Source organism: Lynx rufus, unplaced genomic scaffold (assembly GCF_022079265.1).
Source record: "Lynx rufus isolate CCGP_SWC_20201006 ecotype Redwood Valley unplaced genomic scaffold, mLynRuf1.p SCAF_8, whole genome shotgun sequence".
In the NCBI taxonomy this organism is placed as follows: domain Eukaryota; kingdom Metazoa; phylum Chordata; class Mammalia; order Carnivora; family Felidae; genus Lynx; species Lynx rufus.
In genome coordinates this window covers 102984915-103000021 of record NW_025814896.1, presented here as the reverse complement: position 1 = coordinate 103000021, position 15107 = coordinate 102984915, and the positions used below count along the sequence as shown (strand labels likewise).

Here is a 15107-nt window from a genome sequence, read left to right as displayed (position 1 = left end):
TAGTTCTTAGGAATATTCATCCCTAAATTTCTGGGCACTTGCAAACTGTCCTGCTTCTTTCAAGGAGGTGCTGGAGGGCTCGGGGAAGGATCCAGGAAGCAGTGTACTTGGCCAAGAACTGGAATGCCAACCTGGGCAAAGGAGGGCCTTGCTAAATGAACACACCCAACACCTTACAACCCAATGTCTAACCTGCCAGGTAAAAAAAAGTAGCAATTAGCTATACCACAACGGTGCTTCTGTCCCCTTTCCCCCTTTACCATAAAGGTGACAGAGAGGAGTCATCTGGAGTATTTGACCTCCTCTCTCTCCCAAATACTGTGATGGCATGTTTTAGGCCAAAAGCCATGTTGCAAAAACAGACATATGGCCCCAGGGCCATATGGCCTTTGCTGCTTCTGGCTGGATAAAGCTGCTACTCCTGGCAAACGCTTCAATAGCAGCTTCTAGAAAACCACCTGGAGACAGCCTTATGGTTCAGGGTCACAGACTTTTCCAGTTGATGGGCTCCTTGCCAGACTTTTGCAGCAACTCATTGGTTTTAGAGAAATGTCTATATCCAAAGAACCCTCTGTACACCGACAGCGGTGTGGGGTGAGCAGTCTGCAGCACATGGTGGCCTTTCCTGTGGATGGCACTGCCTCTCTTCTGAGCCTAAGAGCCCCAGAGCAGGAAGACAAGCTTCCAGAGTTCTGATTTAGCCAGGACACAAAACACCAGTAAATTGCTCCCATCCTCTCTCTTTATGAGAATTAGCCTGATGTGCCCGGAATGTGAGGACAGCTTAGAGTAAGAGAACAGCACCTTGTCTGGCCCACCCGGATAAATCTCTGTGAGCAGGATGAACAAAACCATCTATGTCTGTAGACAGCTCTTTATATATGTTTTCCAAACTGGGTGGCGGTGGGACGGGTCTTTGAACACCAAAGCAGAGCCTGTGTGCTTGATTGGGTCCATGATACTGGTCTTGTCCCAGGATGACAACCTTCACATGTCTTATGTCACATATTTGGGTCCAACTGAAGATTTGATGTGGGAGTGGGTAAGTAGTGTAATGTTTTCTTTTTTCTGCAACAGATCCCATGAGCTTTATAAAATATGGTTTCTCAAACTCTGTGCTAAGGTGCTTCTTCCAGCTCTTCACCAAAACAAGGGCATGCTGTGCATGGCGAGTCTGAGCAGGGCAGCAGCCTTGCTCCTCTGGACGCAGACCAACTGTTCGGGGCTCAGTGGCGAGTAGGGTGGCATGCAGTGGTTCTCCTGCCTGGCCTGGGCCTTCTTGGAGGGGCTGGCCTGCAAGTGGTGCCTGCACCGGGCAAGCGGGCTGCCCAGGCCTCCCACAGCTGCTGCCCCCAACCCCATGGCCCATTGGCGCACCATGCCCATCTGCGGGGATGCAGCACCCAGGGAGCAAGCCGCAGGGAAACAGGACTCTGGGATCCCAGTCTGGGAAGCAGGCCCCTGCCCCCAGTTTTGGGCTGGGCACTAAAATGACACCAGGGGCAGTGAGCAAGGTCCTGCTGGACCCCCACCTGTGGTGAATACTTCTTTTAATGTAATGTTGGATTCAATTTGCTAGTATCTTGTTGAGAGTTTTTGCATCCATGTTCATCACGGAAATTGGTCTGTACTTCTTTAGTGGGATCTTTGGTTTTGGAATCAAGGTAATGCTGACCTCATAGAATGAGTTTGGAAGTTTTCTCTCCATTTCTATTTTTTGGAACAGCTTCAGAAGACTAGGTATTAACTCTTCTTTAAATGTTTGGTAGAATTCCCCCGGGAAGCCATTGGCTCTGGGCTCTTGTTGGGAGATATTTGATTACTGATTCAATTTTCTTTACTGGTTATGGGTCTGTTCAAATTTTCTATTTCTTCCTGTTTCAGTTTTGGTAGTTTATATGTTTCTAGAACTTTATCCATTTCTTCCAGATTGCCCAATTTATTGGTGTATAATTGCTCATAATATCCTATTATTGTTTGTATTTCTGCAGTGTTGGTTGAGATCTCTCCTGTTTCATGTGTGATTTTATTTATTTGGGTCCTTTCCTTTTTTTTTTTTTTTTTTAATCAATCTGGCTAGAGGTTTATCAATTTTGTTAATTCTTTCAAAGAACCAGCTCCTGGTTTCATTGATCTGTTCTACTGTTTTTTTTTTTTTTTTTTTTATATCATTGATTTCTGCTCTAATCTTTATTATTTCCCTTCTTTTGCTGGTTTGGGGCTTTATTGGTTTTCTTTTTCCAGCTCCTTTACGTGTAAGGTTTCTTCCTTCTTTAGGAAGGCCTTGATTGCTATATACTTCCCTCTTATGACTGCATTTGCTGCATCCCAAAGGTTTTGAACTGTTGTGTTTTCATTTTCATTGGCTTCCATGTACTTTTTAATTTCCTCTTTAATTTATTGGTTAATCCATTCATTCTTTAATAGGATGTACTTTAATCTCCAAGTATTTGTGTTCTTTCTAAATTTGTACTTGATTTCAAGTTTCATAGCATTGGGGCACCTGGGTGGCTCAGTCTGTTAAGCATCTGACTTCAGCTCGGGTCATGATCTTGCCGTCTGTGAGTTCAAGCCCCGTGTCGGGCTCTATGCTGACAGCTCAGAGCCTGGGGCCAGCTTTGGATTCTGTGTCTCCCTCTCTCTGCCCCTCCCCCATTCATGCTGTCTCTCTCTGTCTCTCAAAAATGAATAAATGTTAAAAAAATTTTTTAAAGTTCTATAGCATTATGTTCTGAAAATATGCATGGTATGATCTTGATCTTTTTGTACTTGTTGAGGGCTGATTTGTGATCAAGTATGTGATCTCTTCTGGAGAATATCCCATATGCATTTGAGAAAAATGTGTATTATGCTGTTTTAGGATGAAATATTCTGAATATACCCATTAAGTCCATCTGGTCCAGTTTGTCATTCAAACCCATTATTTCCTTGTTGATTTTCTGCTTAGATGATCTGTCCATTGTTGTAAGTGGGGTGTTAAAGTCCCCTACTGTAATGGTATTATTATCAATGAATTTCTTTATGTTTGTGATTAATTTATGTATATATTTGGGTGGTCTGAGTAGCGGGCATAAATATTTACAATCGCTAGATCTTCTTAGTGGATAGACCCCCTAATTATGATATAATGCCTTTCTTCATCTCTTGTAACAGTCTTTGTTTTATTTTTATTATTTTTTAAAATTTAAATTCAAGTTAGTAGGGTGCCTGGGTGACTCAGTCGGTTAAAGGATCAACTTCAGCTCAGGTCGTGATCTCACGGTTTGTAAGTTTGAGTCCTATGTCAGGCTCTCTGCTGTCAGTGCACAGTCCTTTTCTGATACTCTCTCTCTCTCCCTCCCTCTCTCTCAAAAATAAACATTAAAAAAAAGTTTATATAAAAATTCAAGTTAGTTAGCATTTAGTGTAGTCTTGGCTTCAGGAGTAGAACTCAGTGATTCATCTCTTACATATGACAGTCTTTGTTTTAAAATCTAGTTTATCTGATATAAGTATGGCTACTCTGGCTTTCTTTTGATGTCCATTAGCCTGATAGATGGTTCTCCATCTTCTCACTTTCAGTCTGCAGTGTCTTTAGGTCTAAAATGAGTCTTTTGTGGGGCGCCTGGGTGGCGCAGTCGGTTAAGCGTCCGACTTCAGCCAGGTCACGATCTCGCGGTCCGTGAGTTCGAGCCCCGCGTCAGGCTCTGGGCTGATGGCTCGGAGCCTGGAGCCTGTTTCCGATTCTGTGTCTCCCTCTCTCTCTGCCCCTCCCCCGTTCATGCTCTGTCTCTCTCTGTCCCAAAAAAAATAAATAAACGTTGAAAAAAAAATTTTTTTTAAATGAGTCTTTTGTAGATGGATCCATTAATTTTTAATGTGGCTCTGTATGTGTGAGTTTGTGTAGCTATATGAGCACAAATGTTATACATGTGTAATGTGAGCTTCAAATGAAACATGGGAATATTATTTTTTTTTAATGTTTTATTTTATATTTGAGAGAGAGAGACAGAGAGAGCGCGCAAGCAGGGGAGGGGCAGAAAGACAGAGACAGAATCTGAAGCAGGCTTCAGGCTCCGAGCTGTCAGCACAGAGCCTGATGTGAGGCTTGAACTCACGAGCAGTGAGATCATGATCTGAGCCGAAGTCAGACGCTCAACTGACTGAGCCACCCACACGCCCTGGGAATATTATCATTCTAAGTACCATTTGTGCATAGTGGCAAGCTAACAAAGGGGAGAGAAAAACCATAAACCTTGGTTTGGTTTTATAAAGTAACACTAATTAGAGTTATTTATGTGAAGTTTTATCATTTGTTCCTAATTACCATGCATTAAAATAATGATTAAGACAGTAAATAATTGTGTCAGACTTATGTTTTTGTAAGTTTTATTCAATTATGATTTATAGTAATGTATCAGTCCTTATTTTTGATAGAAATTTAACACTATAGTTTGATCACAACTTGTAGAACCTTGAAGGAACATTGCTTACATTCCGGAAAAGAAAGTTTAGATTAACAGTTGTCTCGTGGTCACCAAAGTTAAGTTTATCCCTCTTTAGCTAGTAGGACTTGATAGCAGGTGAAATTGAATGACACAAGCATGCTAAGTAAGTTTAAAAGTAGAGGATTGAAAGATTGTCAATGATCAGCACAAGATGTTAATATAAATTTATTATCATAATTATAGAGCTTCCAGGTACTACAAAAAGCAAGACTTAGACCAAAGTGCCTTAGTGTGAATCAATAAAACTATTTAGCCTGAAAAACATTCTTTACTGTTGTTAAGGATGATCAGTCATACTCCAAGAATATAAATAATTGCCACAAATATAATAACATGTTATAATTATATTAAAAATATATTCATAAATATATATGTACATAAATAATAAATACTTTACACTTGACTTCTTGAGGCTCAAAATTTTCATTCAAAAAGCATTTTACCAAACTGATCTCATTGATTGGCATAAAATACTGTTGAGGCAGGAAAGGTATAAGTATCATCCCCTCCATTTTGAAGATAACCAAACTAAGTCCCAGAAACTTACAGTATTTGATTAAGGGTCCATCAGCAACTTAAAGACAAGCAGTTGGAATGAAATCCTGGGCAAATGGCTTCTCATTCCAACTGCTGTGTGGGTATTTCTTAGGCCTCACTTACTTAACCCATATGTAATATGGGTAGAGTCTTTTTGGTAGCAAAGTCTTTTTGGTTTGCAAAGTATAGGGTATTCTTTTTTTTTTTTTTTTTTAATTTACATCCAAATTAGTTAGCATATAGTGCAACAATGATTTCAGGAGTAGATTCCTTAGTGCCCCTTACCCATTTAGCCCATCCCCTTTCCCACAACCCCTCCAGTAACCCTCTGTTTGTTCTCCATATTTATGAGTCTCTTCTGTTTTGTCCCCCTCCCTGTTTTTATATTCTTTTTGTTTCCCTTCCCTTATGTTCATCTGTTTTGTCTCTTAAAGTCCTCATATGAGTGAAAGCATATCATTTTTGTCCTTCTCTGACTGACTAATTTCACTTAGCATACTACCCTCCAGTTCCATCCACGTAGTTGCAAATGGCAAGGTTTCATTTTTTTTGATTGCCGAATAATACTCCATTGTATATATATACACCACATTTTCTTTATCCATTCATCCATCGATGGACATTTGGGCTTTCCACACTTTGGCTATTGTCAATAGTGCTGCTATAAACATGGGGATGCATGTGTCCCTTTGAAACAGCACACCTGTATCCCTTGGATAAATGCCTAGTAGTACACTTGCTGGGTCATAGGGTAGTTCTATTTTTAGTTTTTTGAGGACCCTCCATACTGTTTTCCAGAGTGGCTGCACCAGATTGCATTCCCACCAACAATGCAAAAGAGATCCTCTTTCTCCGCATCCTCGCCAACATCTGTCAGTTGCCTGAGTTGTTAATGTTAGCCATTCTGACAGGTGTCAGGTGGTATCTCATGGTGGTTTTGATTTGTATTTCAAGTATAGGGTATTCTTTAAATAACAAACAACATTATATGTTGATGTTGGTTCCATTAGAGCTTGCTCACTCTCTTACAAAGAGAGTAAACATTCATTTAGAATTACAAAGGCTCAGCACATGCTCAGCAGGTGACTAAGAGTAAAAGATTTGACTCCTCCATGTACATAGTACATATGGACTGTAAACACTTCACAAGGAAGTAGACTCCAGAGTCAAGACTGGGTTTCCAGTATCTGAAAGTCAGTGACAGAGGGTAGCCCTCTTGCCATGTGCACCAGTTTTTCTTCCTGTGTGGCAATGAACAACTTTGGATGGGCAACTGATTTGAAGTAGTTCTTACTGCCATGACGTTCCCAGAAGAAGAGAAGGTTGGTCTCATCTCTGATGGTTTTGGGTGTCTCAGGCATCTCCTGTAATTAGGAGAACAGAGATATGTTAGAAAACAAGATTCTAGACAAAGAACTGAAGTGCAATCCCTTGACATTTGGCCTTTGTAAGAAATATAGCACTTTAGGACTGTGACTCTGTAATGTGATGATATAGGTTCTTCATTCATTTGTTCATTCAGCAAGCATCTATTACATGCCTGTTAGATGTATGGCCAGTCTACACATAACAGCTAACTTCCTTAAGTAACTGGAGAGAAATCCAAATTATTCATGAGGATTGCCAATGACAGTCGTGTCTTACTGTATCCTGGAAGGTAGGGTAGAACATTGTTCTTGTCCTGCCTTCAACATAAGCATAAGGCATTTTGCATAAAATCTGAGCACTAGCAATTCTGAGACCTCTAAACATTTTGACCTCTAAGTGTGCTGATCATATCTTTGGGAAAATAATTTATTATTAGAGATGTTTATCTCCATATTTAAGCTAACAATTAAAAGTTTAAAAAACCCAAAACGCACACACACACACACACACACACACACACACATTTCCAAGTGTAACAGCAACTAACTCCATGACAATTGCGATCTCTTTAGACTGTACTATTCTTGCGAGTATGGATAGAATCTAACAATACTTTCATGGAAAAGTAAAATTCAAATTTCAACTTGATATGCTTCTTCTGTGCTCTTTTTAATCTAAAGCAACCAATTATCCTTTTGAGGTTTCCTTGGGGTTTTCAATGCCAACAAAGAATTTATTTCCCAAACCTATTCCTCTCCTACTTTTTCCCCATCTCAGTAAATGTATTTTCTCTCCTACCTCCTGTTGCTTCTATCTCTGAAACATAACCATTTCTGTCTACTTCTTTTTATCTGCCTCACCACCCCCAGTTCCATGACTGTTATTATTACCTCCTATTTGAGCTTTGTGCTTTCTTCATTGCCTTCTTGGTGATCTATTCTCTAGTTTAGAAAATATAAGTGAGGTCAGGACACTTCCCTGTTTGAAACCTTTTAATGACTTTTCATTGTACCTCAAATGAAACCCAAATGCAAGGCTCCACAAACACTAGCCTCCGCTTTTCTTTCCTCCTTCTCACAGTGCCTCAGTTCTACAATGTTCCTTCTGGTCTCTGAAGGTGGCCTTTAAACTCTTGAAGGTATAGAGCCCAGATGCACTCAGATCCCTCTGTTTAGAATGCCCATGTTTACCTGCCCCCTTGCAAGGCATGCTCCTATCAGATCTCACAGGGAGCTCTGCTCTTGCCTCCCTATGTAAAGAGTACTCTCCCATTTTTCTGTATCTCAGCACCCTTTTCATTTGCTTTACAGCATCTTTTACTTTTTGCTGTTTTTTTGGCTTGTCTACTGTCTGTGTCCCCCAGAAGACCAACTTCTATAAGGCTAGGGATTTTGGCTCACCACGGTCTACGTAGCTGTTGGCACTATGTTTGAAAAATAGAAGACTCTCAATAAATGATGACTGTTGAATGAATTCATGAAGGAAGATACTGCCCTCGTCTGTAGATATCATTTTTACCTCCCTTAACCCACGTGGAGAAATACATGCACCCACAAAAATCCTGGTTGGAGTTGGGGGTTTGCATTATACATTTACTAAATAAGAGTCACCTCTTATCAGTGGAGAAAACATCTAAAGGCTATCGTGGGTGTGTATGTGTCTGTATGCTTGAGGGAAAGGTGGTAGTGGAGATGGGGCTGGGATGAGGGATAATGCTGGCACCAATGAAGAGAGAGAGGCAATAGAGTCAAAGGCCAGGGTTTCAGTCTTGGCTCCCAGATTTTGCTTGTGCCCAATGGCAGGTGATTCATACTGTCTGCTCCTAGTTGGCTTTTTTGAGTTTCTTAGAAGCAGGCCCCATTGTCCTAAGGCCTACCATCATATAGCTCAGATGGTAGAGTTCAAGATGGATAGAATAAATGGATGCCCTGGGATGGGAGGTGACTAGGATCAGGTAGGGTAAGGACAAAGAAGGAAGAAGGTAATTTCCCTTTTATTCACTCTTGCCATTTTTACTTTCTCATAGATCCTGCGTAGAAGCGCCTCTGGGGATAGGTGAGAAGTAGCAGGTAGGGGCAGGTGGACAGGTGGAAGCTGTGGTAGGAAGAGAAGAGGACTGTGCCACCCTGCTAGGGGTGCCTGTCTATTGGAATCAGTCACAAACATATGGGATGTAAATGAAGGTCAATTGGAGACTGAGGACGACTGACCTTTAGCAATACAGGCTCATCTTCATTTTGGGCACTCACAAACAGTCGAGTTTTTGAGATTCTGAGAGTCACAGGAAGTTTAGAATCTTCTTTTGATGTATAAGCCCCCATGTCAAATTTCACTGGCAAAGAAAAAAGCCAAAAAAGAAAGTAAATCCATTGTACTTGAATAAAATCCCATGTTATGTAAAGTGTGTGTGTGTGTGTGTGTGTGTGTGTGTGTGTGTGTGTAGTTAGGTCCCCAACTATGATGTAAACACCAGAATGAAATTCCATAGATCTTTGTGTCCTTCACAATGTCTGCTGCTTTTACTGGACAGGTAAATACTTGGTTGATGTCTTCAGAATTTTCTATGTTGAATGAATGCTTGGGGGCTATTTGTTGAATCTCTTGTAATTACATTAGTGGGACAAGACCCTTCAACTTGTGAGCCCATGAGTTCATTATAACCTAAAGTGGAGGGGTTTGAGGAAGCTGATACGATCATGTTACTAGTGCTAGTGAAAAGTAGTTGTTTTCCTCAGAGAACAATGCTTAATAAGAGCTGGATAATTACTCACTCCTAGGAACCTAAGAGTTCCTTTTTTGGGATATGCTCCAAAGAAATAGCCTCCTAGGGAAAAATTATATATACAATAATCTTTGCAATAGAATTACTTGGAGCAAACCTAAGGGACCAGCATAGCAACATGATTGAATATTCTAGTGCCATTAAAATGGCAAATATATATACTATTTCAATATGTGGGAAAATTACATGAGATAATATTAAGTAGGAAAATAGAACACAAAATAATTTGTAAATGTCTGAGTGGAAAGTATATTGTCTGAAGTATGTCCAATTAGAAGGAGCCCCGTTTGTTTATTGCCAAGTAGCCTGTGTGGAGCTCTGAAAATAATTTTGTATGCTGATGACATGTCCTGAGGCTAAAATATGTACAACATGGAAATTGGATTTGTGTGGCTAAGTTTCTTGGACACTAAGTTTCATCCTCCCCAAAATATTCTCAGCTTATTGGATGTTTCGCTTCACAGTTACGTTATCAGAGATGATGATTCTTTTTAGTTGGTGCTTATTTCTAAGTTTGATCAGCAGGCTTTCTAATGGAGAGTGATTGCCCCTCATTGGCTTCTGGGTAGCTTTGGGCAAGTCATTTCATATTTCTGGGAGTCAGTTTCCTCATCTTTAAAACTGAGGAGAAGACTATCTAAGAGAACCAAAGGAGATACTACATCAGAAAGCTTACCACTCAGTGCTCCCAAAGAAAGGAAACTTCTCTCTTTGTGGAGCTTCCTGATTTGGCGGAAGCTCCCGTCCTTGCCCAGGATTTTACTGCGGGGTGTCGTGCTTCATCCTATTCTAGAAGGATTGTGCAAAGCCAGGAATCTAGAGAGGTCTATATTTTGAAAGTACGAAGCTTGAAATAAATACAGAAATAAGAGGAGGGGAGGAGGACAGAGTTGTGTCCACTTACCTGCATCATCCAGATTCTGTAATGCAGCGGCTGCGAGGTATTTTCCCCCTGCTTTTCGAATTACGCTTTGACTGAGGTTGTCATTCAGGATGAATTGGGATTTGATGATCTTCTGATAGTTGTATTTTTCACTGCTATAGAAGTTGGGTGCTACTGATCTGGGCTTCATGATTTCTAAAACCATTATCACAAGCTCAGATTGATGTCTTTGTACAAACACAGATGATATTTCTACTCTAATACAAGCATCAAAAGTAGCTATGGAAAAGACATTAAGAATATTCCAATCCAGATGAAGAAACAGAGAGAAGTGAAGCCCCCCAGTCAGCGGAGTTGATTCTAGGATTATCTTTGTGATTACTTATTTCTTTTTAAACTTCAACTCCTTAGGCAGTATTTTTTTTTTTAAAAGAGATCATTTGTGAAGTATTTTCATTTTGGTTGTTTGGAGGTTTCTAAGAAACCAGGAAGACTGCTAACATTCACCATCTATATTTTTCAAATGAATATTCTCTGAGAAAAAATGAATATGTTAAGAATTCTATGTCACTGGACATGCAGGTCTAAATGTCTACCCCCCTTTCTGAATAGCGGGTATATCAGTAGCTTCACAAATCCTCATGGCTCTGAGTAAGTTTACATCTAGTAATCTATTCCAAGGAAATAAATAGTGTTAAAAACGAAGATTTACTGGGGCTTCTGGGTGGCTTAGTCAGTTAAGCATCCAACTGTTTCGGCTCAGGTTATTATTTCATGGTTCATGAGTTTGAGCCCCATGTCGGGTTCTGTGCTGACAGCACAGAGCCTGCTTGGGATTCTCTCTTTCTCCCTCTCTCTGCCCCTCCCCTGCTCTCTCTCTCTCCAAATAAATAAATAAACTTTTTTAAAAAAGTAAAAAAAAATGACGATTTATTGATATGGATGTTCATTGTTATATTACTTATAATGTTGAAAAATTGGTACTCTAGAATGCCCTTGATATATTGCTAAGTGAAAAAAGCTGACTATAAAATTGTATATGATATAATCCTAATAATTGTTCATATGTGTGTATGTACCTAGAAGAGACTTTAAGGAACATACCATAGTGGTGGCAGTGGTAAACTCTTAGCATGAACTATTTTTATTTTCTGTTTTACATTTTCTTGTATCTTCCAGTTTTCTGGCTGAATGTGTATTAGTGTTTACCTGTTATCTTAAAAAGCTATTATCTGAAAAATATTGGGCTTATGTTTCATGTAGAGGTTTGTATAGTAGACGCATGGGAGAATAGTCCTAAGTGTTATAATCAGAACTGAATTTGGTTTAAAGCTCTCCCGCTTACACACTATGTGACTTACCTAACTGAGCTTAGTTTCCTCATCTGTCAAATGAGAATGTAAGATTGTCTTAAAATGTAGAGATAATGCAGCCATTAACCAATTAACAGTATTGGTAGTATTAACAAAGGTAGTAGTAAGTAGGAGGAATAGGAGTAGGGGTAATGGCAATACCTAACATTTAGTGGGTATTTCCATGCCAGGCATTATTCTAGTCCAGCAGCTTGCAAGTATTGACTCATTTAATTTTAACAAGTAGGGACTCTGATCATCTCCATTTTACAGTAGAGGAAACTGAAGCACAGAAAGGTTAAGTGACTTGCTCAATGGGGGCAGAGTTATTATCTGGAGGAATGTAGCTTGTAAATAGTCACCTACTAACAGTATATGACAGCTTTCTGCCATAAGGATAAAAGCTACATGACCTTTATCTATAAGCCCATGAGGAAGTATTCTATAGACTCAGACCACTGCTGCTCCCTCCCTACTGGAGAAGGATGAAAGTATCTTCTCCTTCCTTGTAGTTACCGGACTAATGCCTGGTTGCCCTCTTGTTACTGAATCTAGGTTTTATTTTCTCCTGTGCTCTGTTGTCTCCAGGTTCTTAAAAATGGAAAACAAAGCTATTATTTGCACTTGACTTCTTACCTTCTTCTACTTCGTTGGCAATGGCTTCCAGGTCATCAGCAGTGAGGAATTGATTTAAACTCAACCGTCTCTTCTTCAGAATCTTCCCATTGGCTGCCACCATCACCACACTCTTCTTGAGGGTAAGCTGGGGTGTCTTAGAGGTTTCAGAAGTACTCGGAGACATAAATTTATCTGTACAGTCCTCATGAAGTGGGTCATAGCTTGCATCATAGAAGGATTTCTATGAGGAAGGAACATGGAAACTGAGGGGCTGCATATGGTCATAGGATGAGATCCTTTTCAGTAGAAGTTGTATTCAATAGACTTGGTGAGAAGGGTCTCTATTTTCATCAGTCTTCTCCCCGCTTCCCTCTCTTCTTCCCTCCCTCCCCAAACTCTCCTCTTTTTCTACCTCTCTCCCACCTTTCCCTAGGAAAGTCTGTTGAGAATGGACAGTGCCATCAACTGTCAGTGTAGAGAGGCAGTTGATCTCACTTAGGAGGGAGAGATGCAGGTCTCTGAACCTCTAGTTAGGGTGAAACCAAAACATCGAGGATTCAAGTTATTGCTGTTTTCTTCTGGTAGAAAAAATACTGCATAAGAATGGCAATCCTGTGAGCCATCTGGGTGGCTCAGCTGGTTAAGCCTCCAGCTCTTGGTTTTGACTCAGGTCGTGATCTCATAGTTCACGGTACTCTGGAATGCCCTTGATGTATTGCTAGTGAAAAAAGCTGTATATAAAATTATATATGATATATTCCTAATAATTGTTCAAATGTGTGTATGTACCTAGAAGAGACTTTAAGGAACATACCATAGTGGTGGCAGTGGTAAACTCTTAGTATGATCTATTTTTATTTTCTGGATGGTTTCTTCTCTCTCTCTGCTCCTCCCCTGCTCTCTCTCTCTCTCTCTCACACACACACACACACACACACACACACACACAACAAAAATAAATAAACTTAAAAAAAAAGAATAGCAATCCCGTAAGAATTACATCGTTTGCTTACCTGATTCAGAGTGAGATGGTCAATTTCAGAACTGTATTCTTCATTTTCACTGCCAAACAAGATAATGAGAATGTAATTCTGTGTTTTATATCACTGCAGTCACCGGGCAGTGTATTTTAATGACCACATTAGCTTTGGGTAACAGACACCTGGTCATTACTGTCATCTAAGAAAATTAAGGACTTCTATACATTTACGTACATGTATACAGTAATATGTGAGTCACTAATTTGGAATTAGTAATCGTCGGGACAGGCCTTGAACTTTGTCTGTAAAAATGGGCCTTGGGTAACAAATTGAAGAGTTCTAGTTGAATTTCAGGGAAAAATGTTAACCTCCTCAAAAGAGAAATGCTTTGGAGGCACCTTATTTTAATTTTAGCCAAATAGGTCATGTGTTACACATTGCTTTCATGTATTCACTAAAATAAATTTAATAGTTTATACTTGGGAACTAGTATAGCCACATTTTGATAGCCTAGTTTGTGTTAGTGTATATTAACAGGTAATGGGAATACCATGTTTGTTTAAAGTATTCTTTAATTTTAAATTTTATTCACTTACCCTACTCTTATGTCTGAATGAGGTTAGACTGTGTATGTGCATTCACATGCTAAAATTGCTGTTTAGCCATTGCCTGTTCCAGATTGAGATCCAGAAGTTTTCCTGAGAATGGTTTTTCTCTCTGGCAGTCCATGAAAACCCAATACTGTATCAGAGCATGTGAACTTGACTGAGGCTGTGTCTAAGTAGATGTTGAAATTCACTAAGACACAGCAGACTGTAAAAATAGTTTTTCTGAAAAGGTGGCCTCCCTGTTAGTGCTATCTTAGTTTAACATGTGGGGTCCCTACTCTTTCTGGATCTTCACTGAACCTGCCCTGACTTAAGCAGTAGGACACATCTCTATACCTTTGCCAGTCGGGCTCCATGCTAGTTACTGTTAACTCTGAGGTGGATTCTCATGTACCTGGATCCCTTCATTAAATCATAAAAGATAGAATTGATTTCCTACCTGTAACAGTTCTTCAGGTCTTCAAAGAGATCAGGAACTTTGGCCATCTTGACTTCTGCAACAGAGAATACCAGTGGCCGTCAGCCTAGCAGCCACTGAACCAAATGCCAGAAAAGGGAGCCACCTGTGCTTTGTGCTTCTTGAGAAACCTAATGAATGACTTAGCCCACAGTCAGCATTTTCCCCATTCTTCTTTTCACTCCCTTGAGTTATTTGCAAACGTATCTGCCTCCTCTACTAGATTATTAACTTCTTTTAGAAACTTGGTAGTTTTATGTGCCCAACCCAATATACTGTACACAGTAGGCATTCAATGAAAACTTGGATAAATTAAAGAAAAAAACCCCCACAAGAATGAGGTATTTGCCTTGCATAGATGCAAGAGAGAGACAGTGTTGGAAATTTCCAGTTTTCTCCTAATAGTTTGGTAGTCCAGATTCCCTCCAAAGGAAGGCTCAGCTGTACTCACCAGTGCCCTCATATGAAGCCAATTCCCTCAGTTCCCCATCAGCAGGAAGAATTCTCTGAAATCTGACTGTGATTCTAACTCACACACCAAACCAGGGAAGAAAGGAAGGAAGAGGCTTAATCTTCAGAGAAGGCGGTTTGAGAGACAACAGCCAAGAAGAAAAGCAAAATATATTTTAAAAGTCAAAGATGTGATAAGGACAATACCTTTGCTGATTCAAGCGCCAATGAAATGACTCCCTCTCTGCCTGGAGACTTGGCCCTTGTCAGGCTTCTTGGCCTTTTGTCTTCTTGAAGTAGGCGTGGTCTGTGTGCGTCACCCGGGGAATTTACAGGGAAGAATTGTTTTGTATGGTTTTTATGTTCCTTTAACGAAACTGGCCAAAATACTGACACACTGCGTACTTGATAGTAGTGTTGCTTGTAGAGATTCCAGGAGTTTCTAACTTGGTTTAAGTTAGAGAAGTTTCATTTATTGAACTAATTCAATGAAACTAGTAAGTTTCATTTATTTATTGCTTTGTTCTGAACAGTTGTAAACATGCGGTCTTAGAAAAAGGGAAGAAGGGCAGGAAATGTAAAAAC

At 39.9% G+C, this 15107-nt stretch overlaps 3 protein-coding genes across 3 annotated transcripts in view; 1 reads left to right on the top strand and 2 right to left on the bottom strand.

Moving 5' to 3' along the window:
• Positions 1–255: 255 nt before the first annotated feature.
• On the bottom strand, positions 256–1708 carry LOC124503035 (uracil-DNA glycosylase-like). Its single transcript, XM_047067762.1, has one exon. It carries the CDS (start codon positions 1367–1369, stop codon positions 785–787), a length of 585 nt encoding a protein of 194 aa, XP_046923718.1. The 5' UTR covers positions 1370–1708; the 3' UTR covers positions 256–784.
• A 4193-nt stretch (positions 1709–5901) lies between these two features.
• On the bottom strand, positions 5902–14929 carry IL1A (interleukin 1 alpha). The gene is made up of 7 exons (XM_047067752.1): positions 14730–14929; positions 14055–14109; positions 13041–13089; positions 12046–12268; positions 10079–10252; positions 8603–8724; positions 5902–6388 (listed from the first exon to the last, which is right to left on the bottom strand). The coding sequence occupies exons 2-7, from the start codon at positions 14099–14101 to the stop codon at positions 6191–6193; spliced, it is 813 nt and encodes a 270-aa protein (XP_046923708.1). The 5' UTR covers positions 14102–14109; positions 14730–14929; the 3' UTR covers positions 5902–6190.
• LOC124503034 (interleukin-36 gamma-like) overlaps positions 12086–15107 on the top strand; it is a 162959-nt gene continuing 159937 nt past the window's right edge. Inside the window, exon 1 of the mRNA XM_047067754.1 lies at positions 12086–12167. The gene's annotated coding sequence lies outside the window, so the exon portion shown is untranslated. The remainder of the gene's footprint in view (positions 12168–15107) is intronic.